Source organism: Trichomonas vaginalis, chromosome II (genome assembly GCF_026262505.1).
Source record: "Trichomonas vaginalis G3 chromosome II, whole genome shotgun sequence".
NCBI classification, from domain to species: domain Eukaryota; phylum Parabasalia; order Trichomonadida; family Trichomonadidae; genus Trichomonas; species Trichomonas vaginalis.
Genome location: NC_067204.1, coordinates 2,226,786 through 2,251,684, shown reverse-complemented (window position 1 = coordinate 2,251,684; position 24,899 = coordinate 2,226,786). Strand labels below are relative to the sequence as shown.

Sequence of the window (24,899 nt, the reverse complement as noted above, 5' to 3'; positions counted from 1 at the left end):
AAAGCTATCTGTTGCTGTAATGTTTCCTTGAGGGATGATTGCATTCTTTGAGACTGCCCACGAACTTCCTCCCCCGGATCCAGCATTTCCATTGTGACCTGCAAATCCTCCAAACCATCCACTTCCTGCACCTGGTCTGTCAGAATAACCACTTCCACTTTGAACTCCTTTTGAATTTTTCGACCCATCTTTTTGAGCTGATTCTCCGGATCCAAATGTAAATCCAAATGTAGAATTAGCTAATCTGGATGAATTATAAACGCCATCAAGCCAGTATCATTGTGCGGTAAGGCCACCGCCCGATCCTCCTGAGCCATCATCGTAGCTATTATATGAGTCAGCATAAAAATAATTATCGGAACCGCCTCCAGCACCTGCAACTATCACTCGATGCCAAAGGTCATTTGACACGAATTTGACAGCGGTTTGACCTCCGCCACTTCCTGATCCATAGTTACCATCATCGGCATAGAAAGAAAAGGCATTGCCCCCTCCTCCATATCCACCTTTGATCATCTTGTTAACATCAAAATCATTTGTTTTATAATTGTTTGTAAAGGATCCTTGACCACCTATCGTTGCAAAAGCGGTTATAGGGTGAGAAAGTTTGATGGTGCCTGAAATATATCCGCCTGCGCCACCTCGGTTACCAACTTGATGACATTTCGTGTTTCCATTATGAAATTTTACTATGTCTTCACTTATGCATTTGAGATTTTTGTCGATGTATGATGATGTATGGTCTAGAACAGCGCCTCCTGAAGCACCATAGAGTTCGAACTTATAGACACCGGGCTTAAATTTAATTTCATAATCGGTACAATCATATCGAGATTCACATGGATAATCGAATTTATATGTCTTTGTTGCTGGATCATAGCCTACATGATCCCGATATCTTACTGAATCTAATAATTTATAGGATAAAATTGTTGAATAAGAAATTTGATATCATTCAATGAAAAAAATGAATATTTTATCGGTTAAAAAGTAACAATGATTTGTTGAAACTGATTATATTCTACACATACATGTTTTGTATCAGAAATGGGTAGAATTAAAATTCAGATTAATTATTTTGTTTATTATTATTATCATTATAATCAAATAATTGTTTACAAAAGTTCATCATTATTGTCATGAGTGAGTTTCGAAAAATAAAATAAATAAAAGGAAATATGAAAAGTGTGAGCAATTGATAGAAACACAAGAAGGATATATGATGCTGTCCAGAATTGTGATGACAAGACGACCGTTGCCTTCCCAGATGCCAGGATATGTCTTGACATCACTGAAGAGATATCCATCATCAAGACTGAATGAATATGGACGACTATCATTTAAGTTGTAAAAGCTATCTGTTGCTGTAATGTTTCCTTGAGGGATGATTGCATTCTTCGAGAGTGCCCACGAACTTCCTCCCCCAGATCCACCATCTCCATTATGACCTGCAAATCCACCGAACCATCCACTTCCGGCACCAGGTCTGTCAGAATAACCACTTCCACTTTGAACTCCTTTTGAATTTTTCGACCCATCTTTTTGAGCTGATTCTCCGGATCCAAATGTAAATCCAAATGTAGAATTAGCTAATCGATCTGAGTTTAATATTCCATTTATCCAGTATCCTTGTGCAGTAAAATCGCCACCTGAGCCTCCAGATCCATCATTTTTAGTTCCGCTTGTATATTCGTCGTCAGATCCTCCTCCAGCACCAGCTACTATCACGCGATGCCAAAGGTCATTTGACAGAAATTTGACAGCGGTTTGACCTCCTCCACTTCCTGCACCATCGTTGTTACCAGCACCTTTGTAATTAGTTGCATAGCCGCCTTTGACCATTTTATCACGATCATAAGACGGCGTTTCATCAGTGCGACCGTATATTCCACGGCCGCCGATAGTAGCATATGCAGTGATGCGATCGGATAATTTAATGATGCCGGATATATACCCGCCCGCACCACCACGGCTTCTTGTTATGCTGCATTTCGCATTTCCATTGGCAATAGAGACGAATGCATCGTTGATGCAATTATCATCTTTGTCAATATATGACAATATCCTTCCTGGTAAGCCACCACCAGAGGCGCCATAAAGCTCGAATTTGTACACACCTGGTCGGAATTCAATGACGTATTCGGTGCATTCAAAATTTGTTGGACATGGATAATCGAATGTATATGTCTTTGTGAGCTCATTCTCGCTCACACTCGGATTATAATTTGATATATCTAATAACTTATATGATAGTATTGAAAATTAGACGCTTATTGAAAATCCTCAATTAAAAAATGAATGATTGTGGATAAAATCAAAGTGAATAAAACATTAACTTAAAGATTAAACATATAATTTAATGAGAATTTCCGTTTTCTTCATGTATTTGAAATTGTCCGAACAAGACTTCATGAATGAGTTTAAAATATTACAAGTGAGTTGTTAAACTAATATGTGGATGCCCAAAGCCCATTTAACCTCCCATGGAAAGGCCTTGGCATCGATTTTTTCTTCGATTCAGCAAGTAACTTCTGTTCAAAGGCTGAAAAGGATAATTAAAGCAAGAAAACAAAAGATAATTATGATGGTGACCTTTTTTTTCTGGTGCTAAGAAGGCAAGATCAGCTGATGAGATCGAAATCACATTTGTTCTTGGCGTCAACGATGAAAATCTCAAGCCAGAAACGCACCGTATATTCAGCACTTCTCGTACAACGAACTGACTTGATCCAAGCACTAAGCCACTCAACAACACTTTCTAAATCTGTAGTGACTTCATGATAATAGTCCACCCATGCGCATTCATCAAGATTTTCTCCTTGTGGTCTCAGTTTTCTAGAGGAGTGTAAGTTTATTGAATGAAATTTCTAAATTGTAACAAAAAAAAAGGAAAGTCATTTATAATTAACAAAAGAAATAACATTATATTTTATTTTCTATATACGAAAGATAGATTATGTAATAATAAATACAAATAAAAGAAATCATGGCAAAAAGACCATTTTCTTAGGTAAGTCTTGGTTAGGAAACTTTGAATTGAGTGGAGATCTGTTCTTGTCATCGATTGGCAAAGGCGCAGGAAGAAATGGCGGAAGATCTGACGAATCAATGCCGAAAATCGAAGGCATGTTATCATTATCGTTGTTGTTTACCGGTTGTGGAGGAGGTGGAGGAGGGAAAGTTCCGATATTCGCTGGAATTTTTGAAGATGTCGACTTTCCACCCATATTTGCAGGAATTTTCGACGCAACCTGTGGCGACATCGACTGTTGTGGGGATGGTTGCGGTGGAGGAGGCGGAGGAGGGAATCTGAGGGCTAATGCGAACATACTCTGTGCAGGAATGACCGGAGGAGTTGGTAATCGTGGTGCCTGTGGAGGAGGCTGGAAGTTAAACGAGGAATTAGGTACATCTGGGCCTCTGAATGAGTTTGAATTTGATGATGAACTCGGAGGAGGAGGTGGAGGCGGCAGCGAGGTCTTTTGGAGCTCTGCGAAGAAGTCTGGTGAGATTCCGAAGATCGAACTCTCGTTTTCTTGAGGTGGCGGCGGTGGAGGAGGTGGAGGAGGCGGAATTGGGGCAATTGGCTGAATCGGAGGGGGCGGAGCTGTCTGTTTCTGTGTTTTGGATGCAGGAGGAGGCGCTGGCTTCGTTTCTTGCTTCGCTGTTTTGTGACCACTCGGAATAATTTTGAAAATATTTGGATTTTGGTCTTTCAAGAGCTGGATCTGTTGATGGGCGCGTTGCATCTGAAGCATTTTCTCATAAGCGATCTTCTGATAATCGGGAAACTGAAATTCAACACGATGAATTGCAGTTTCGAAGAAACTAATATGTCTTTTGATCGGAACATTATTCATAATGACGAACTGTAACCTCTTCAGGCACTTCCCTTGTTGGCCAAGGTAATATTGGAAATCTGCCAAAGGCCTGGCCATTGGAATGTCCAAGTAATTGGGCGATGAGTGCGGTACGATCCTTCCGAGTTTTTCTCTGGCCTGGAATCCGAACTGTACGACTCCTGTAACTAAGGCATAGTCACATTCAGCGTCCCACTTCTCAGGAAGGTCTCCGCTGCGTATGAAATGCTTTATTCCCTCTGTAGCGAGTGTTCTGATATGCTTTAATTGGTTCGTAATCATTCTGTAATTGTCGACAATATTTTTCGCGAGAGGTAAGCTTCCGGAATCCATTGGGCAGTTTCGCATTTCAGGGGTGATCAGTACTGTGTCGTCTGGTCGCTTCGGTTTCCTCAAACATTCGTCAAAACTCATGAAAAACGGTTGAATCATGTCTTGTGACTTCATAATGAGGCGCCCGATAGCTCTGAACTCTGCCCAGTCATTCATTCCGTTGCATTGTGGTATGTAGTTGTTGCCTGCGACTTGCATTACGATTGATACTTCCTTATTTGACCATTCTTTGGAGAATGGGCCATTTCTGCACGCTAGGATGATCGGCTTCATGAATCTGTCGTTTGCGTAGTCGTTCTCCTTCGCGTGCATCGCAATACTCAGTACATCCGATGTAATGGCATTTACAATCGGAACTGAGATCTTAGCGGCAATATCTTTATCAACTGTTCTGAAATTAGTCATCCTTTTCGCTAATTCTGCATAGTTTGCCCCACTGTCCAAATATGCTCTCAAAAATTCAAACAAAAAGTGACTCGGTGTCTCAAAATATCTCGGTGGTAAATAAGGTTCTTCATGAAGTTTCAAGAATGTCTGGATGATCCAGACTTCTTCGATTCTCTCGAGTATGGACTTCATTCTCTGGTTTATCTGCCTTGCGAAAACAGGCTTTGTAAAGACTGGAGTCTGTAATGTAGGCTCATCTGCTGATAATTCTTGCCAGAAGCTCGGACCTTCGTCAAACTGATCTGTAAATGGAGTGGTGTAATACTCATACCATAAAATGGCGTTGGCAAGGTTGTAATGTACTAATGACTGCTTATCAATCGTAGTCATGAATTGCAAGAACACAGCGCGAGCAAACGTGTATACCTCATCTTGTTGTTTACCCATCTGTGTAGCAATCTCTTCGAAATCGCAGAAACCTTTCGATTCCATATATTCGAGTACTTTTACAGCGTCAGAACGCTTCCATGTTACTGTTTTGATATTCTGCACCCTTCTATGTGAGAATACAGTATCCCAGAAGTCCGGTTCATTGACTTTGTCGAGTAATTTTCCGAATATCTCAAAACATTTTTTGTCGAAAGGCATTTTGAAGTCCATTTTGTCGTGATTTACGATTGACAATGGGTTAATTGTCGGCTGAGTTGTGATTGCTTCGACTCTGAGGTAGATTTCCATCTCTTCCATTGAAATATTCTGATAATTGAACTTAAAATCCGAAATATACTTAGAATACAAGATCGCTTCCAACGAGTTATCAGTTACCATTCTGTATACTTCGACATTTTGGTTCTTTCTTGAGAAAAATCTGACTAAACTGTTATCTAATAAAATTGACTGTCCGATATCGAAGAAAATAATTTTTGAAGGGACAATGTTGGTCAGTCTAGGTGAACTGAAGTCTCTTGTCATGAAAATAACTCCGGAATGGAATCTATCCGGGAATTGTTCCTCTCTGATTGGTGAATTGATGATAGCGCTCTTTATATTCTTCTTCTCCATGTGGGACATGAGCAATCTGAGCATGGAATGGTTGTCACAAACAACAATTGTGATTTTTGAGTTGTCAATTAGGTCTGTAAGATGCGTAACCTTGGCAGATGATGAGGAAAAGAGGTCACTGTGTTGTTCTTGGGAAAGAACAGTGATGTTGAAACGCATTTTGAACTTTTGGATTATTATATCTTCCATTGGGCCAATTAAGAAGGGATGGATATGACTTTTGGTCATTTCAAGGTATAATTGGCATGGATCAGCGAGAATATGTGATCTGGAGTTTCGGAGTTTCATTAATTTTGATAATCTGTCGTGAATCTGTCCGGAGATGGCGTTTGAGACAAAAAAAGCATGCTCCGTGTATGAGAAGTCTGTAGTTGTTTCGCTGCGGTTTTCTATAACGATTTTGAACGGTGCTGCAAAACTTGATAAATTTGGCGGATTAAGAGAGTCAACGATTATGTAATTCCACTTTATATTTGCCAGAGATGCACCTTCCAAATCGAAAACGTCCTTAGAAACAAGGAGAGCGTCAATAGAAGGTCCATATTCTTTCAAAAGTTGGTGTTGCCGGACAACAGCTCTGGATTCTACATCATCCTTGAACTCACTGTATGATAGCGAGGTCATTACTCGTAATCCGGCACTGTATACCGGGACTAAATACTTATCAACGATGATAAGTGCTGTAACTTTGTAATTTTGAAGTTTCTTGATTAAGTGGAGGAAGCTAAGCGCTGCCCCGACCCTTCCGGAGCCGTTTTCTGTGAGACTAATTTTAAGATCTTTGTTATTTTTTGATTCGATAATGCGGTTGATTGTATCTTTCTGTTTAGATGTAAGTTCGATGCCTCGTTCCATCAAAGGAAAAGATTGGATTTGATCTATGGCGTTTTTTCGATTTTTTCTACGTTGTATGAGATTTTGCCAGTAAATGTCAGCTAAGTTATTGAATTCTTCGTAGTTCGCAGCGTGGAAAAGCTCTTCTCCAACTCCGGCCAATGTTGAAGAATCTTCCCATGTTGGAGAATTGCTTCCTCTCCATTTGATGAGGTACTCCGGGTTTGCGGGACGCTCGATCGGCGCAAGCTCTTCCTCTTCTTCTTCCTCGTCATTCGTTAAATTATTAACGGTGTCGTCGCCGCGCAAGTTTATAATTCCGTATTCATCGAGTATTGAGTTTGAAAAACCGTCGGGTGGCCTGAGTGGCTTCTCGTAAGCAAGTATATTTTCGAAATTTGGTGTTTGTTTGAAAGGATAACCAGGAATGTAATGCGTGCTATCAAAAGCTTCGAGTGGAACGGTATTAGCCTCTCCTTGCTGTCGGTGGTCCAATATATGATCTATTATAAAACAATCTACAGATGTCCGGTTGAAAATTGGCTCAGAAATAAAAGGTGTAACGTCCGATAGAACACTGTCTTGAGAATCTTGCATGCTGTTGTATTTTGAAAGAATTTGAGCGTTGTCGGGATTAGATTGTATTTGAGAATCGGAATAATATTGGGAATGAGAGAAAGCTTGGCCGGGAAGTTTGCAGAGTAATTGTTGACCGCCGGGTTGTGGTACAGTTTTGCCTAAAATTTTATCGATAGTAGGGCCTTTTTGATTGTGTGTTTGCGCTGGGGCTGGATTTGGATTATTCCCTTCGTTTTCTGATTCATCTTCAGCGTATGTGTTCCTGGCTCGTGTTCTAACGCTTCTACGTGGTGCGTCGCTTGGAATATCTTCGATGGGATCTAATTCATCCTCGGAAAAGCTCGCATCTTCAGAGCTACCTTTACTTCTCCCTTTCTTTCTCGTTGTTTTTTTCTTTTGCTGCTGCTGGGCCGAAAGATTATTTATAATTTGAGGCTGAAGTTGAGAATTTGTCCTAAGCTGCTGAATATACAACTGACGCTGACTTTCAGGTATACTCTGCCAGTCATAAGAAGACTTATCTGGTAACTTTGGTGGAAGCATAAACTAAAAAAATTCAGTAAAAAAATTTAAAACAAAAATTGGCGCTCTCCCCCCTAAAAAATTTGCAAGCCCAATAAAAAAATATTTTACAGAACTCGGGATAATTTTGTTAAAACTGTTAGTAGATGAGAATGGAATGCATTGTCAGAATTAAATGTTTGAATGGTATCTTACACAAATTAAAAAACATTTAAAAAGTGACATGATTTTTAAAATTTTAAGCTTTTTTTCACTCTTACATCAGTTACAAAGAGGTGTATGATATTCGAACAGCTACGTACTTAACCTTCCAGTCTAGTTTAATCCAATTGTGCCGTATTTTTCATATGCTACCCATTAGTCAAATTCATTGCCCTAAAATCTCTTCTCATATTCTAGATATTATCAGTTGTATAAACTACACACAATGTTATTAGAATATTTGTACCATTATAATTTAAAAATATGACTAAAACGTCTTCAATGATTTTGTTGAGCACTTTATTAAAGCCCTCCGAAATACAAAATGTATAATATATATCATGTGCTTTGGTGTTTACAACGAAATAATACTTTATATCATATTTTTATTTTGAAATATTTTATCATTCCTTCTATTGTTTGGTTTTGGTAAGAATCACATATGAACCTAGTATACACATCAAAATGGTTTTGCAACTGTAGTAATATTTATCAGTAATAATAGCAAATTCATTATCAAAATCGAAAAGATTGTGAAAGATCTAATGTGGCCTTGAAACAGTAATTGCAAATTAAAATATAATTGTGTGTAATATATTCTTTTAAATATTTTGACATAATTATCATGCTATGGTTCTAGAATTTTGAATTAATAAGCAATCTGATTTTGGGATGCATTTCGTTTATACAAATAGCAATATGCTTTAAACAAAGACATTCTGGTTAGTACTTTGAGATTTTTAAAGTAAATTCATAATATCAAAAGTCAAAAAGATTACCATCCCTTCAAAAATAGATCATTTAATCAAATATAGCATAAGTCTTGTGAAATGTAAATCTCTGTCTTACATAGCATTAATATTTTTTATTCTGATTCATTTCAATTTTTATGATACATCAAAATACTTTATCGGTGTATTAATAGTATAAGTACCTAAGGGAGGTATTGATAAACTCTATAATTGAATCCATGTCTCGGCTGAAATAGTTAAAAGAAGAAAAAGAAGAAAAAGATAATGAATATGTCTCTCCTGGTAGATCTACTTCCTGACTTTAGCTCCTGGACACCAAATTTTCCTGTTGTTGAAAGGATCCTTATACTTCTGCATAACAAGTCCCAAACACAAGAACATTACGATATGGATATAATGATATGTTTCCAGCTGGACTTTCCCAATCATTGACTCTTATGAACTAACAAACACTATGAACAATAAGTTACTATGTTTGTAAAGGCTCTTTGTGGTGATTGATAGAATATAACAACAAACTTTTATAAAAACAAAATTAAAAATGATATCTTATTTGAAGTATGTTGTCTTATGTGGAATTTCGGCGTTAGAAATGATCTTTCCTTCTGGAACATCGAAAGCTTCAGCACCATCTTCGCTAAGGTGAACAGAAATTGTAGCCTTAGCTGGAACATTCAACTTGCTTGGACTCTTGAGAGCAAATTCTTGTGTAACAACAGAATTTGCTTCGAATGCAGAGAGACGAAGTTCAATTTCTCCGATCTCTTCATCACCACCAAAGATGTGCTTCTTGAAGAGAACAACAACAAAAGAGGCTCTTGCTGGGTCTGTGTACTTGAAGTCCCATGTCTGGAATGGTTTGTTCTTCTCTGTGAATTCGCAGGAATGGCGCATGAATGTTGTTCTTGGTCCAACTCTGGCAACTAATGTAGCTTTACCATTTGTCTTGAAGCTTCCTGTTGAGACGCTTTCGATGCGGATGAAAGCACGGTTGCCATTCATAAGTGGGAGGTAGTCATAGTTGTTCATCATGTTAGGACAATGAAAAAATAGAATGATTTTATTCTTTCAATTTTTGAAGAGAATTTGACGAAAATTTTCAGAGCAAATTAGGTCATTGATTGAGGGGCCAAAATTAGCGTTAAATTTTAACTGTTGATGTATTATCGTTTGTTATACCATATCCCTTAATTTTAAATAAATCGTTTAATTTTTATGATAATCCATCAAAATTCTATGAAAAAATAAATTCAGGTGAATTTTATCGTCAACCCTTTATAATCGATTCTTATCAACCTTTTTATTTTAATTTATTGTTGACACACTTAACTACCGGATTTTATAATAAAAACTTTTTCAATGATTTTGAGAGCGATATTCGTCCTGTATCTCAATTTTAAAAACATACGGGACATTGAGTATTTTAATTTTCTAAATTATTGTTGTAGGGTTGCAGATGGCCCTGTACTAATACAAACTAATACCGAAATTATCATCTCTCCAAAATCCATAATTAATTTTATTTCCGTCCTTCAATTCAAATGTATTCAATTTTTTTCGCGAAACGGAATAATATTAAAAATTAACTGATTAGATCTAGTTCCAAGCGCGTAAGTTCCAGTAGGATACAGAAAATCCAGTAAGAATTATAATTTGAATAGGACCCAAAGTTGGCTGTCCTCAATTGAAGGGTTGTGGGATTATTTAAACTTATTTTTATCTTTCAAAAGTTATGAAACCTGTGTATATAATAGTATAATAGCAATTGTTGCATAAGCTTTAAAATATACTTCTTATAATGAAACATATCGAAAGAAAGGAATCTTATTGCTACATTTGTTGAAATTTTGATGAGATTTCATAAAATATGAGAAAAGGACATATTAAATAGCTTGTTTTTGTAGGATTATCCAAATATATAAGTTATTTTGATTCATTGATGAAACATTTTATTTGGTTTTTATTTAACAGTAGTGAAAGGGTTAAAAAAAATTGAAAGCTTTATTGTCAAAATATTTACAAGGTCAAATTTTTAAATGATCGGAATATCCACTTGTAAAGTTGACAAATTTTTTAAAAAATAATGATTAATGAAAGCGATTTCCAGATACAGCAATGCGTGAAAACATATCCAAACTATTACTTAAATACCGGTATCCTTACAGCTACCGGTCAGCCTGTCTTAATTAAGCAATTAAAGAAAAAATTAACAACAAAACAAGAAAAACAACGATATTCACGTGAAGTTCAAATACTTCGTTCATTCAATACACCATACATTTGTGGAATCGTTGGTTTTCAGAACAATACATCAACAACACCCGTAATATTGTTTAATAATTATATTAATGGTACTCTTGATGGTGCATTCAAGAACAATTCTATACCAGGACCAACTGAAGTATTGATTATAGCATCCGGAATTGCATCAGGAATGAGAACTCTCCACTCAAGAAACGTAATTCACAGAAATCTAAATCCTTCCGGCATTTTTCTGAATGAAAAGTTCGAGCCTTCCATTGGTGATTTTGAATTCTCTAAATTCACAGATACAAGTAAATACCAATCCATAATTATTGGAACTCCTCTCTGGATGGCTCCAGAACTATTAGAAGCGTCCGAACAATATACACCAGCAATTGATGTTTATGCATATGGTATGATCCTTTATCAATTAATTACAAACCAAGCGCCATATGGCGGAAATATCACAATTGGCCAATTATTTGACTTGTTAGTTAAGAACCAATTACCACAAATTCCACCACAAGTACCAGAAATCTTTTCAAATCTTATTAAATCATGTTTGAATTATAATCCAAAGCAAAGACCATCATTTAATGATATTATCGAGGTTCTTTCGAAACCAGATGCAATACTACCAGGTACAGATCAACAGAAACTCTCAGAATACCAACACAGAGCGTTTTCTGACATCGATGACTTATTAGCCAAAGGAAACCTCGCATTCGCTAACGGTGATAAAGCTACAGCCATAGAGATCTATACCAAGGCTGCAGAAAAGGGTGCAGCCATTGCTTATTATTATCTCGGTTCAATTCAACCTGAAAAGGAAATTGAGTACTTTACTTTAGCCGCCGAGAACGGCTACACCGAAGCCGCAATTGTCGCTGGCGAAAAACTCATTAAATCGAATCCGGACGAAGCATTTAGATTATTCAAACTTGCAGCGGACAGAGGCGACGCAGCAGGTGAGTTTTCACTTGGCATAAGCTATGCTAAGGGAATTGGAACAGAAGTCGACCAAGAAAAGGCAATAAATTATCTTAAAATGGCTGCTGACAAAGGACACGCCGGAGCACAATATTCGGTTGGTCTGAAGCTTAGTCAGACCGATCCCGATGAAAGCAGACGATATTACGAAATGGCCGCAGATCAAAATCACATTTTGTCGATTATGGAGCTTGCCAAGCAAAGCGACGACCAAGAAGCTCTTATTCTATACGCAAGAGCCTCAAAGCTTGGTGATTTGCTCGCTTCTTTCAAGGCCGGCGAAATTTTATACAGATATAACAGACCACGTGATGCAGCACGCTTCCTAAGGCTCGCAGCAGAAGGCGGACACACTGAGAGCCAATATCTCTGCGGCTGCATCCTTCTATCCGGAAACGGAGTCAAAAAAGACTGTCAAAAAGCCGCAGTTTTTCTGAAATACGCCGCAGACGCAGGAAATGTCGACGCCTGCTTCTTGTGTAGCAAATTGCTATCAGAAGGAAACGGCGTCAAAAAAGACGCTAAAAAAGCTATGTATTACTTCAGAAAAGCAGCAGAAGGAGGCCACGATGAGGCACTTTTCAGAGCTGGAATTTTATTTTCTGACGGTGAAGAATTTCTGATGAAAAGTGAAGTAAAAGGTGACACCCGGGCCATGTTAGAACTCGGATCACTTTGTGAGCAGAGGAATGAATACGAAAAGGCTATTGAACATTATAAGAAGGGTGTTGAGAAAAACGATTCAGATTGTATCTGCTCATTAGGCGTTTTATACGAAAACGGACGTGGAACCCAGCAAGATGAGCAGGAGGCAATGAATCTTTATAGGAGAGCGGCCTTGGATGGCTCTTCTTTGGGTCAATATAATTATGCGGTCTTACTGCAGAAGAAAGGAGACCTCGAACAGGCCACAAAGTTCTATAAAATGGCCGCAGATAGAGGCGATCCCGATGCACAATTGAGCTACGCCAACTTAATGGCTCCAAATGATATAAATGAAGCGGCAAAGTACGCAGAACTGAGCGCAGACCAAGGAAATAGTAAAGCTCAGTGCCTATTTGGACAGCTCCTCTACATAGGAAGAGGTGTTCAAATGGATAAAAAGAGAGCTAAAACATACCTCGAATCTAGTGCAAAACAAGGATATGAGAGAGCTGTTAAACTCGTAAGAGAGCTTGATTTCCATTAGTTGTTATAAAATTTTCATTTTCTATATTATTTTAAAAATAATGCTTTGAATTTTTTGGGAAGAACATGAAAATCACATCATATAACGTAATGGTTTCTTCTTGCAATTATTTATCCAAAACCTTATAATGTAAAAGTTTGGAATTTGATTGATTTATATAAAAGTTCGAGAATGAATCGAGACATTTAAGATTTCTACTAGTTTGCAGGTATGCAATAAATACTTCGCGCTGAAAATGACGTCGTACCATTGTTGTTATAAGAGATATTACCGTTCTATCGTGAAGATATAAAATTATAATAAATTGTTATGAATATATGAATGACTATAGTTTTACAAATATAATACGATCCGTGTGGGTTCAAGATATTGACCAAACATGAGTTATCAGTTTACCCAAATGTTAAATTGTTGGATGGAAAGGATTAATACTAAATACATTGTTAGGAAATCCAAAATATACCACTAGAAATTATGTTGGTATTAATTATATTTTAAATTTGTGAAGAACTGACCAAACTGTGTAATATTATATTCATTTCCATCCTCAGTAAAAGGAACTAATATGGCAATCCCGCTAAACTATTGAAAAAATAATGATTATCTCCGCTGCTATCAAAAATTGAATACTGATCGCCTTTCACAATAATTTTTGAAAGTGAATTTACGATAAATGAAAACAACACACTGTATACACGCTTATAAATGAGATTTCTAAGTCAACTCACTTTTTCTCATCACAAATGAACTCACTTTTGATGAAAGTGAAGCGATGAATGTTTATGCATAATCAACATACTATTACAACCAGAATGAATTATGTTTGGTCATAAATAAAATAATGAAATTATCCTATTTTTCAATGAGATATTGCCAATTGTTCTCTCTAAAAAGAAAATTTTTGATGAAACTCATAGAATTTTATTTTCCCCAATTCAAAAATATTGATTGAGCTTTATCAAAAATATTGATCTAAAAAGGTTTGATCGCATTGAAAGTATTTTTGAGAGTCTTAATCTCCCTTTGCGAGAAGACTTCATTTTTATCGAAAGTCCCATGACATTCGAACTTCCAAAGACAATGAAGGCCTTCGCTATGAGAAAGATCGGCGAAGTCGGCTGGATCGAGAAGCCAGTCCCAGAATGCGGTCCAAATGATGCTATCTGCCGCCCACTTGCTCTTGCTCCATGCACATCCGATATCCACACAGTTTGGGCTGGTGCTATCGGTGAACGCCACGACATGATTCTTGGTCACGAAGCTGTTGGCCAGGTTGTCAAGATTGGTTCTGAAGTCAAGAACTTAAAGGTTGGTGACAAGGTCCTTGTCCCAGCTGTTACACCAGATTGGGGTAGCGAAGCTGCTCAGGAAGGCTTCCCAGCACACTCCGGTGGCATGCTCGGTGGCTGGAAGTTCTCCAACTTCAAGGATGGTGTTTTCGCTGAATACTTCCATGTTAACGAGGCTGATGCTAACCTTGCTAAGCTCCCAGAAGGCCTTACACCACGTGATGTTATCATGTGCTCTGATATGATGACAACTGGTTTCCACGGCGCTGAACTCGCTGAAGTTAAGCTCGGCGATATCGTTGTTGTCATCGGCATTGGCCCAGTCGGTCTCATGTCCGTTCGCGGTGCTGCTCTCATGGGTGCATCAAGAATCTTCGCTGTTGGCTCTCGCCCACACTGCTGCGACACTGCTGTCCAATACGGTGCTACAGATATCATCAACTACAAGAACGGTGACATCGTTGAACAGATCTTAAAGGCTACAGGCGGAAAGGGTGTTGACCGTGTTATCATCGCTGGTGGTGATGTCCACACATTCGCCCAGGCTATCAAGATGATCAGAGCTGGTGGTGTCATCGGTAACGTTAACTACCTCGGTGAAGGCGAAATGATCGATGTCCCACGTGTTGAATGGGGTGTTGGTATGGGCCACAAGTTCATCCATGGTGGTCTCACACCAGGTGGTGCCCTCCGTATGGAGAAGATGGCTAACCTCATCAAGTACAAGAAGGTTGACCCAACAAAGCTCATCACCCACGAATTCAAGGGTCTCGAGAAGGTTGAGGATGCTCTCATGCTCATGAAGGACAAGCCAGTCGATCTCATCAAGCCAGTCGTCCTCATCGAATACAACGACAAGCTTTAAAATTAAAAAAGTATAATTTCTTAATAGAATAGATTCACTTCTTTTTAACAAAGACTTATAATGGAAGTTCCTGAAGAGATATAACTCATAAATCAGAAAATTATGAAATTTGAAATAAAAATGTTGTTGATCTTCGAACTTACACATATCAAATTACAGTTTGCCAAAGTCTCACAATATCACAAATCGAAACAAATATCTTGAGGGAAGTACATATTTTCTTATTTGAAATCGCTTTAACCTCACGTATTGTCAATTTGCTTTGGGTTGCATATTCATACGCGTTTTCCTTAGAATATTTTACGACAAATACTTGACGAACGATTCGGTATCGATTTGGCAAACCCAAATTTTAGCTAAAAGTGACAGGGAAAAAAAACGTTTAGTATTAAAAAAAAGACCGATGAGAGCTTCGTTCGAAATATAGAGGGAACTGAGAATGCGCAACCATTCTCAGGGAATATTGGATGCTATTCCCGTTCCCTCTGTATGGAAAATTGAGGTTTTCAAAGGGAGTTAAAATAATATCAAATTTATACTAATTTACTTCAAAATACAAAAGTATTTGACAGCTAAAATTAGTTACTTTAGCAAGCCTATCAATACCCTTTTACGATTATTGTTACTTTTTCGAAATAAAAGTAAAAACAAATTTATACTAATTTACTTCAAAATACAAAAGTATTTGACAGCTAAAATTAGTTACTTTAGCAAGCCTATCAAAACCCTTTTACGATTATTGCTACTTTTTCGAAATAAAAGTAAAAACAAATTTATACTAATTTACTTCAAAATACAAAAGTATTTGACAGCTAAAATTAGTTACTTTAGCAAGCCTATCAATACCCTTTTACGATTATTGCTACTTTTTCGAAATAAAATAAATTTATTATCAAAAACCTTTTTTTTAGTAAAAATAAACGAAATTTTTTACCTTATGAACTTTTGATGGAAATATGCAAATTTAAAATAATAACGAAAGCCGCGAGCGAAGCGATCGGCTTAGTTCGAAGATTTTGATTCAAATCTTTGCTGATCTGTAATTCGCGGAAGCCGCGAGCGAATCGAGCGGCTTAGGTCTAAGATTTTGATTCAAATCTTTGCTTATATTCCTTAAATTCTTTATGAAACTCGCAACAGTTCCATAAAAAATTTTAAATTCTAAACTGTCGAAATTACCGATCGGTAATCACACCCTTCACGGGTGTGTCACTTTTAGCTAAAATTACCCCTACTCGTATCGATTTCTCTAATAATTTCATACAACAGGTCAAAGCGATTAAAATATTCAGATCAAATGATTTATTTTATCCAAATTGATGGAAATTTAGGTTCCAATTAACGCAAGAGATTGTGGGATGTAAAAAAGTTGCCATCATTAAAATTTGATTAAAAATTAAAATAAATAATTTGATATCACATGTATTTTAAAAAGGATACGGCAATTAAAATTATCTTATTTGAAAAATTGAATATAGTTTGAAAATAATTTGAATGAATTATTGATTTACCGATATAAAATCTCTTAAGTTTATGTTATCAAGTTTTCAATTTATTTCCCTTATCAAATAAAAATCCGTTATATCAGAATTTCTTCAAATTTAATTTAAATGATATTTGGATATCCATAGTCCCTTAATTCGATATCACAAGAAGTTGTAAACGGTTAATTTTGAGCCAAGGCAATCATTTTATTCCTAATAATAAATGGTATACTATTATTGAAAATTTGATATAAAAACATAAAAACGATAAACCATTTATCATTTCAATTTTAGATTTCCAACATTTTTGTAAAACATAATATTTCTTATTACGAGAACCAAATAGCAAAATTTCGTGTCAAAATTTAATAAAATTGACTTTAATGAGAAGTGACCTCTTCTCTAATCTTAGCGGAGAGTTACAAACATACGTTATTGATCCAAGTAATTATGATTTGATTGAACAAATAGGTATTGGAGGCTTTAGCGAAGTTTGGCTTGCTGAGGACAAGAGAACAGGAGATAAAGTTGCTTACAAAAAAATTCGAACCGATATTAGCCAATCAGCATTACAAACATACGTCAGAGAAATTACTACAATGGCTAAAGCTGAACATCCATTCTTTTTAAAACTTATCGGATTTAGTGTCACATCTCCTTTAGTTATTATCACAGAATATATTGCAAATTGTTCTTTATTCAGATTCAGACGTAATGAAACCAGACGACAGAAGCTAACGCCTACTGTTCGTACAAATATCGCTTTATGTTTAGCTTATGGTATGAAATATCTCCATTCTCTTGGCATCATACATCGTGATTTAAAATCCATGAATATATTACTGGATGATAATTTGCTTCCGAAGCTCTGCGATTTTGGTGTTGCAAGATTTTTATCATCTGATGAACCGATGACGAGAAGTGCAGGCACACCTAACTGGATGGCACCAGAACTACACAATGACGCTGATTATGGCCCTGAAGTCGATGTCTATTCCTACGGAATGATATTATACGAACTTTTAACAGACGAAATACCATGGAAGAACTTAGATCCGATCTCCGTTCTCCGCAAGGTTGGTGTTGAAAAGCAGAGACCACGTCTTCCCCAAAGAACCGATCCATTTCTGAAAAATCTCATCGAATCTTGCTGGGCTGAGGATCCGAAAGACCGTCCTCAATTCAAAGAAATCTACGACCTCTTCAAAACCGGAAAAGTGACGTTTCCTGGTACGAATTTTCCAGATGTTCAAACTGTTCTTGATAAAATCAAGGAATACGAACAGAACGGAAAATGGCTTTCCATTAATGTAAGGCATACGATCAGATCAACCCCAGCTTCTCCGAGTGGTTCTCTTTCGAAATTTAATTTAGATTCGCGCCAAAGTCCACGGCCAGCGAGATCCAGTCGCTCGGGATCACTCATTCTATCACGTGGAACAATAAACAGATCACAGCCTTTCTTCGGAACTCGTAGGGAGTCCTGGGACAAATCAAAACAAGATTCGATCCTGGAAAAGGCATATGGCAAGAAATTCATCGATTTAGAAGCAATAAATGATCCGCATTCGCCTTCATTTCGATCAGAACTCATCAAAGCTTCAGTAAAACTTCCGAAAATTCAATCAAGATTATTTATGTCGATAATCAAGAATTACCTGAAAGATCCATCGAATATAGCATTAGTTAGTCAAGTTCTCAAAGCCCTACAGAAAATAATTCAAAGGAAATGCCATCGAGATTCATTTCTCAAAGCCAAGCTTCACGAGATGCTTCCTTTGTCACCTGGATCTCTTCTTGACCTTTCTCTCGATATATTCAACGTGTTATTCAGTCAATCCGCGATTAAATTTTCTGATTGGTTCAAAAATGACATGATTACGATAATTAACGAAAGGCCGATGCGAGCCGTGGTATTACTTTCCTATTACGCGAAGTCTTTTGAGTCATTACCCAATTCTTGGCCACTTTTAGATTTATTAATCAAAAAAGCTCAAATTTTCCTTACGAACAGCTGCGAAACAGAACTAATTTCGACACTCTTCTACCTAAACTGGAATTTCGACGAATACAAAGAAGCTAGACTCAAACAATCCCTGAAAATATTTTTAGCAGCGTTAGAATCAGATGATATCAATACGATATGTTTAGCTTACAACGCGTTATCGCATTTCTATGCCTCGAAACTCGTCAAAATCGATTACGGACTCATTGTTGAACATCTCGACAATGAAACAACAGCTCCGCACGCTTTAGGTTATCTGATACGCGTAAATGACATTCCTGCTTTACCAGAACTCATCAATTCCCTTCTACACCTCGCAACAGAGTATCATGAAGCGAATCTTTGTTTGGTCAAAATCGCCGCTCTGAGTGAAGGCGCGAACTACTTGGTCCGTAAAAACAATTGGATGGTCCAGGAACTCCCAACTCTCGACGATACATTAAGATTATTTTTGGCAGTGATAACTCACGAGGAATGCAGACATCCGATATCGCATACGCAGAACGCTATCATATTACTTACGAAAATCGCTAAATACGAGGAATTTCTTCCTTATTCTGCGATTATTATCCGAAAAATCGAACCTGATAAAAAAGCTCTGCTCGACATGAGGGAATCGGATCTGATCAAAATTTTCATACAAACCGCTTTGAAAAATAATTCTGATGAGAAATTGGAAAATTTGGTTTTGCACGCGATTTATTCGTTGAGCGAAACTGGATTTGCTCCTGAATACATTGACTACTGCGATAGATTGAAACATGATATTGTTTCCAAAGGAAGAAACATGTTATCTGCAATGGCAGTCGTTGCTGACCTCGCAAGGTACTCTACGTGCGCTGAGAAGTTCATGGAGTTGAAGTTGAATACGCTGTTTAAGCAGCTGATGACGAATCAGGACTACAAAGAATATGCTGAAGAATTTTTCGAAAACTTTGACCGCCACAAATGAGATATTTTATATTTTTATTTTGTTTTATTAAATATGTGTTTTTTTATTGTTGTTTGATAATCATTTCTAAATTTTTAAAATATTTTCTCAATTTTCATGAATATATTTATGTTTTTACCTTTTAAATCATTATATATTTTTCTAATTAAAGCTTTTACATTCTTAAATTATAAGTATTTCCATCAGATTATTGAAATACCAAATTGATTTTGATAATGGCTCATAATATTTAATATTTGGTTTTATTAAAATGAATTTGGTATAAAATGTAATATTTTTTCTGAGTTCAATTCTTCCAATTCCTTAAATTTCATTCCAAAAAAATTACAAAAATTCAAATTCGAACAAAATTTTCTATAAATTAAATCTCAAAATTTAATTTTTATAATATTTTTGGAAAAAACAAGTCTTCTAAAATCAAAGGGAGTCACTAGATTCACATGAATTTTTGCTTTTTGAAGAAGATTCAACATTTTTCGACTTAAAATTGAGCCAAACATCGTTATCATATGGTTTTCTCAGTCACAATTATAAGCAGCAATCGACGATATTCAAAAGAACTTGAATACTTCGGATTGAGTCAAAAATCAGAAGAAATCATCGTTTCTGATGGATAAAACAGAAAAACCTGAAAACATAAAACCCATACAAAACCAGCATTCTGCAGTTATAATTGGTCAGTATAAAAAAATTGATCACCACAGAAATTGACGATAGAAATTTTCAGTCATTTTTTATTGTTTCAAAAATTCATATAAATGGAAATTCCACCTCTAAAAGACGCGAAACTTCCAATTGAACCATCTAAGCAAAGGCGCCTGAGTGATAGTCGCAGGTCCAGGTATTCATTTGCCTCACCACCTGATGAATTTGTCTATGAACCAGGCCTATCAATGTTAGATAATCGAGATGAAAAGGACATCATCTCTAAAGAGAACATTAATCATGTGCTATACTCAGATAACATCAACACGCTGAAGCAGTTTAACTTCGAAATCCGCTCTTTGCTTGAAAAACATCCAACAATACTCGATGAAATATCCAAAGATCAAGAGATTGTCGATGATTGCATTAAAGCAATTTCTCTCGTCACGACAGGTGATGGTGTTGAGACATATTGCAAATGCATTTATCCATTCTTTAAGAGAAATACGGTTGGTTTCATAGATGGCGGCTTGCTGTTTAATTTACGTGAAAGACTAAGCGTATTTCCATTCAGGATTCTCGATTTCATCGAAGTTATTCCTGTATTGTCAGGCTATGCTCGAGATGCAATGATATCCCTTGGCATCATTGATGATATTATCGATTTCTTCCTTGCATCAAACAGTCCTACAGAGCAAGTTGCTTGCGCTAAGGTTTTGATGGCTCAATTTACCATCCCTGATCCTTTCCAGGTCGAACAAATTAAACCTCTCATTCCAAAGATAGTTTCAATGCTATCATGCAACAATATCGAAGCTCTTAATCTCGTATACCAAACATTATCAGAAATTAATGGCCGTCATCAGCTATTTACAGCAGATTTTCTTGATCTCGGCGTTCATGAGTATTTATCAAAACACATCGATGATCCGAAGCTTGTAGCCTCTTGCTTTACCCTTGCAGGCAATATGAGTATCTGCGAACCAGAAGATATCAAAAAGATGGTTGATTGTGGTCTGATTGACAAATACATGAAGATGACTGATGAGCATCCTATTGATACCAACTGGTGCCTCTCAAATTGCTTTGAAAGCTCTCCAAAAGAATTATTCCCGATTCTCAAAGATTTCATTCCAAAACAGATAAAGAAAAATACTCCACAGACAACAGGATTCGTCGCTACAGTACTTCTCTTTGCTACTTCTATTAATTTACCGTTCGTTTTACAAGAAGGCGGATTACAGAACGTATTAAGCAGATGCGACTCAACTGATGACGATCTAGTTGCTAAATGCCTTGATGCGATTGCAAGAATACTCATTCTTTCTCATACAAAACCGGCAATTGGAGAATTAGTCAAAGGAATCATTGTATTGCCTGAATATGTTGCTAAAATTAACGTTACCAAGGAACAATCTACAGACCCTCTCGTTAAGGAAGTTGCTACTCAAATTCTCGAACATATCTCAAATATCAAGCAATAGTTTCTTAATCTATTTATCTATTTATTAAAAATTATTGTACTTTTTTCCAGGAATTCTAGTTCATTTTTTTATTCACTTCTATTTTTTTTTTAATTTGTTTCAAATCAATCAAAATCATTTTCAGTATTGAATCAGGCACTGGCAAAAATGTTATATTTATCATCTATGACGTAATTTTCAATTGATGAATTCGTTTTATTTTCAATAGTGACACCATAGTGAAAATCCAAGTCTAAATGTAATAAAACTATTTATATGCTATTCTGATAGAGCAACGAATACATTTCCATATTTGGTTTTGATTATCGAAAAAATTCTTGAATTAACTAAGATTTTATGGAGCATATTTCATTCCTGAATCATACACACTTCAAATTCATGATCACTAAGTTCAAGGAAAAAATGTTGCTCCGAAATTCAAATCAAAGTTGTAGAATGCAATCAAGAAATACAACAATTTTGGGCTTTTTGAATATCACAATATGATGTAACACATATCCGCTAAGTAATTCATCATGATATCATGAACAAGATTTGAATTACACAATTGAATCAAGAGTATAGTAATTTATAAATTAAATAAAGAAAACCTAAATACTTTTCTGTAAAGTGCATGGAAACATATTCCATAGAGTGATAATGCTATCATAAAATTTGAAATGACGCAATGCCAATCAAAAAATATAATGGGAATGATATCATGTACATGGTTACATGCATAATTTATTGTGGAAAGGTAAAGGTGTTTGATTTACAAGATTCTTGCAATTTTATACATCAAATGACATTAAAAAATTCAAAATTCAAGATTTTTCCTTTGCGTAATCATGAAACAATCTACTGTGATCATATTTATCCGATAATTTTGTAACATGACATAAACTTTTTAATAATTCCATTTAATTCAATTTTTGAAAAGAATTTCGGGAACCTAACGGATGAAAAAAAAACATGATATGAAAAATGATTATCAAGAGAAAAAGCATTTTTGATCAAGCACATTAGGTTTATTATCACTAGTGATGCAATTCCATCACTTATTTTACTTGAAATGTTGACAATTAGAAAAATCGAAATCCTAAGACTTCCTGAAGGAAATCAATGATATTCATAGATGACAACAACAGAACTAACTCATTATTAAGGAATCAAAGAAAGTGTATCGAATGTTGGCTGGAAGGAGAGTGGCCAACAACTTATTGAATTTTGATTGGTGATCGAACATTCAATAGATACCTAGTTATCTTTAATATATATTCATAATATATAACAGATATTTTCTTAATACCCATGACAGCGATTCAATTTTTGAATTGAGCTTTCATAAAAAATATTGATTGTATAGATGAAAAATACTAGACAAAGGCCTTAGTACAACATTTTATATTTTTATCAACCCATCAAAGAAATGCAGAAATGTTGAATGTATTTTTATATGACTTTTAAATACGCATATAATGTTTGATCTCTATTGATTTTCAATTTCTTGTGAATTTCGAACAATTCAATTTAAAACTCTGATGAAGAACCAAAGTCATAGTACATCATATATATAATCTAAATATATTTTTTTGGGATTACTTTTTGAGATTGAACACGTTTCTGAAGAAATAAATTTCTACTATAGATAACCGTAACTTTCTCAAATCCAAATCAGCGAATATGTTCATACATGCATTTATGTTCATATTCAACATGGTTTCTATATTTGAAAAGAAAAGATTTTAATTTCATTTCATAATATATTGATTTCTATACAATTTTAGCTTGATAAGAAAAAACAAATTGAGAGGGAATATTTGAAAATTTTGTGAGAACTGAAATCTTATCAAAAAGGATATTTTTTAATACAGATGAATCCAACCTACCCATCAAATTCGGCTCCTTATGAAGAAAGCTTTCAACGCGGCTACGGCGCAATCGGAAATATGGAAAGAAGACCAGATTTCCATCAAGCGGTTAAATGCTTCATCGAATATCAAGAAAGCAGGATTGGCCAAGCCACATCCATTACAGTAATTACGGAACGCTTCAGAATTAAAAGAAGGCGTTTATACGACGTCCTCAACGTCTTCGAGAGTCTTGGCGTTTGCGAAAAACCTGGTGTTGATCTCTTTATCTGGCATGGCTTACGCAATCTCAAATCTATCCTCATCAACAAGTATAACGAAATTATCGGATCGAACAAAGCTGATATATCAAGCCTACAACCTTACGATCATTCTATCGGAATTCAAAATTTAACTGTTGCTCTTATTATGTTCTTCTATGTTACGGATATAATTACTATAGATCTTCGCGTTGTTGCCTACATTTTTGCAGGCGGATCCAACAAGTTTAGAATGATCTTATGCAAATTATATCAGGTAGTCGATATTTTATCGACGGTCGGCGTCATATTCAGATCACAGTCTGTCTCAGTAGTTACATTGGCACCAGACTATTTCACTTTGCCAAAATCGGTGCCTGTTGTTTCTTCTGTTCCAGATGTCCTTAGTGTTGACTTCCTCCTTAATAAGAACCCGAAGATTTCTATGATTAATGATAGCAGAGCTAAATACGAGTTCGTTCTTAAGAAGGTTCAGCAGCTCATTCAATAGTTTTTTAATTCTTGTTTGTTTTATTTTTTTTATGTTTAGAATAAATATCAGGTTATTTATTAATTTTGCTTTTTTGAGTGTTTTCGGACAACAACTCACGAATTATTTCATCATCGTTATTTATTCACAGCTTCTTCTTCATTCTACGCGGTGAAAATGCTCAATTTACTATTGTTGTTTAAAGGGGTCTCTCAGAAATGGAATAATTTTGTTCTATTTAGTGAGAAAGGAAATCTATACACAAACTAGTCGTTTATTCGCTTTCATATTTATAACATTATAAAATGTTAGTTAAACTTTTCATTAGATTGTAATATCTTCAACTCATTGCGATTGCAAATAATTTTTTATATTACATCAAAGTTCAAGGACACTCTAATTCATTTATTCGACGACTATCCATCTTATAACACATTGTATATATAAGATCTATTGGATTATTAAATATAAAGGCAAGGTTTTTATTAAAAAGTGTTATCATGCATGATTATATGTTATCTAATTGATGATTCCATTACTATACCATACTGAACAAGCATAATACATAAGAAAGATATAAGATTCTGCTCTATAGTTTTGGGATGGAATATTCCATAATATTTGTATATTATTCTAGTTCAAG

The 24,899-nt window shown here is 35.8% G+C and overlaps 10 protein-coding genes across 10 annotated transcripts, besides 1 other annotated feature; 6 read left to right on the top strand and 4 right to left on the bottom strand.

The window, feature by feature from the left end:
- Window positions 1–276: 276 nt before the first annotated feature.
- TVAGG3_0471020 (glycine-rich protein family) lies at window positions 277–516 on the bottom strand (the record flags this gene model as incomplete). Its single annotated transcript, XM_001580557.1, has 1 exon — window positions 277–516. One exon carries the CDS (start codon window positions 514–516, stop codon window positions 277–279), a length of 240 nt encoding a protein of 79 aa, XP_001580607.1.
- Window positions 517–1,118: 602 nt separating this feature from the next.
- On the bottom strand, window positions 1,119–1,842 carry TVAGG3_0471010 (glycine-rich protein family; the record flags this gene model as incomplete). The annotated part of the gene is made up of 1 exon (XM_001580556.2): window positions 1,138–1,842. One exon carries the CDS (start codon window positions 1,840–1,842, stop codon window positions 1,138–1,140), a length of 705 nt encoding a protein of 234 aa, XP_001580606.1.
- Window positions 1,843–1,939: 97 nt separating this feature from the next.
- On the top strand, window positions 1,940–2,098 carry TVAGG3_0471000 (uncharacterized protein; the record flags this gene model as incomplete). Its single annotated transcript, XM_001580555.1, has 1 exon — window positions 1,940–2,098. One exon carries the CDS (start codon window positions 1,940–1,942, stop codon window positions 2,096–2,098), a length of 159 nt encoding a protein of 52 aa, XP_001580605.1.
- An 802-nt stretch (window positions 2,099–2,900) lies between these two features.
- TVAGG3_0470990 (formin-related family) lies at window positions 2,901–7,598 on the bottom strand (the record flags this gene model as incomplete). The annotated part of the gene is made up of 1 exon (XM_001580554.2): window positions 2,985–7,598. One exon carries the CDS (start codon window positions 7,596–7,598, stop codon window positions 2,985–2,987), a length of 4,614 nt encoding a protein of 1,537 aa, XP_001580604.1.
- Window positions 7,599–8,704: 1,106 nt separating this feature from the next.
- TVAGG3_0470980 (C2 domain (calcium/lipid-binding domain, CaLB) family) lies at window positions 8,705–9,577 on the bottom strand (the record flags this gene model as incomplete). Its single annotated transcript, XM_001580553.2, has 1 exon — window positions 9,080–9,562. The coding sequence occupies one exon, from the start codon at window positions 9,560–9,562 to the stop codon at window positions 9,080–9,082; it is 483 nt and encodes a 160-aa protein (XP_001580603.1).
- A 1,036-nt stretch (window positions 9,578–10,613) lies between these two features.
- On the top strand, window positions 10,614–13,564 carry TVAGG3_0470970 (ERAD pathway; the record flags this gene model as incomplete). Its single annotated transcript, XM_001580552.2, has 1 exon — window positions 10,614–12,953. The coding sequence occupies one exon, from the start codon at window positions 10,614–10,616 to the stop codon at window positions 12,951–12,953; it is 2,340 nt and encodes a 779-aa protein (XP_001580602.1).
- A 418-nt stretch (window positions 13,565–13,982) lies between these two features.
- TVAGG3_0470960 (alcohol dehydrogenase 1) lies at window positions 13,983–15,142 on the top strand (the record flags this gene model as incomplete). The annotated part of the gene is made up of 1 exon (XM_001580551.2): window positions 14,010–15,107. The coding sequence occupies one exon, from the start codon at window positions 14,010–14,012 to the stop codon at window positions 15,105–15,107; it is 1,098 nt and encodes a 365-aa protein (XP_001580601.1).
- Window positions 15,143–15,445: 303 nt separating this feature from the next.
- Window positions 15,446–16,344: a mobile genetic element.
- A 630-nt stretch (window positions 16,345–16,974) lies between these two features.
- Window positions 16,975–19,714, top strand: TVAGG3_0470940 (protein kinase protein; the record flags this gene model as incomplete). Its single annotated transcript, XM_001580550.2, has 1 exon — window positions 16,975–19,548. One exon carries the CDS (start codon window positions 16,975–16,977, stop codon window positions 19,546–19,548), a length of 2,574 nt encoding a protein of 857 aa, XP_001580600.2.
- A 518-nt stretch (window positions 19,715–20,232) lies between these two features.
- Window positions 20,233–22,028, top strand: TVAGG3_0470930 (nuclear import signal receptor protein; the record flags this gene model as incomplete). Its single annotated transcript, XM_001580549.1, has 1 exon — window positions 20,307–21,677. One exon carries the CDS (start codon window positions 20,307–20,309, stop codon window positions 21,675–21,677), a length of 1,371 nt encoding a protein of 456 aa, XP_001580599.1.
- Window positions 22,029–23,215: 1,187 nt separating this feature from the next.
- On the top strand, window positions 23,216–24,835 carry TVAGG3_0470920 (winged helix DNA-binding domain family; the record flags this gene model as incomplete). The annotated part of the gene is made up of 1 exon (XM_001580548.1): window positions 23,531–24,277. One exon carries the CDS (start codon window positions 23,531–23,533, stop codon window positions 24,275–24,277), a length of 747 nt encoding a protein of 248 aa, XP_001580598.1.
- Window positions 24,836–24,899: the final 64 nt, after the last annotated feature.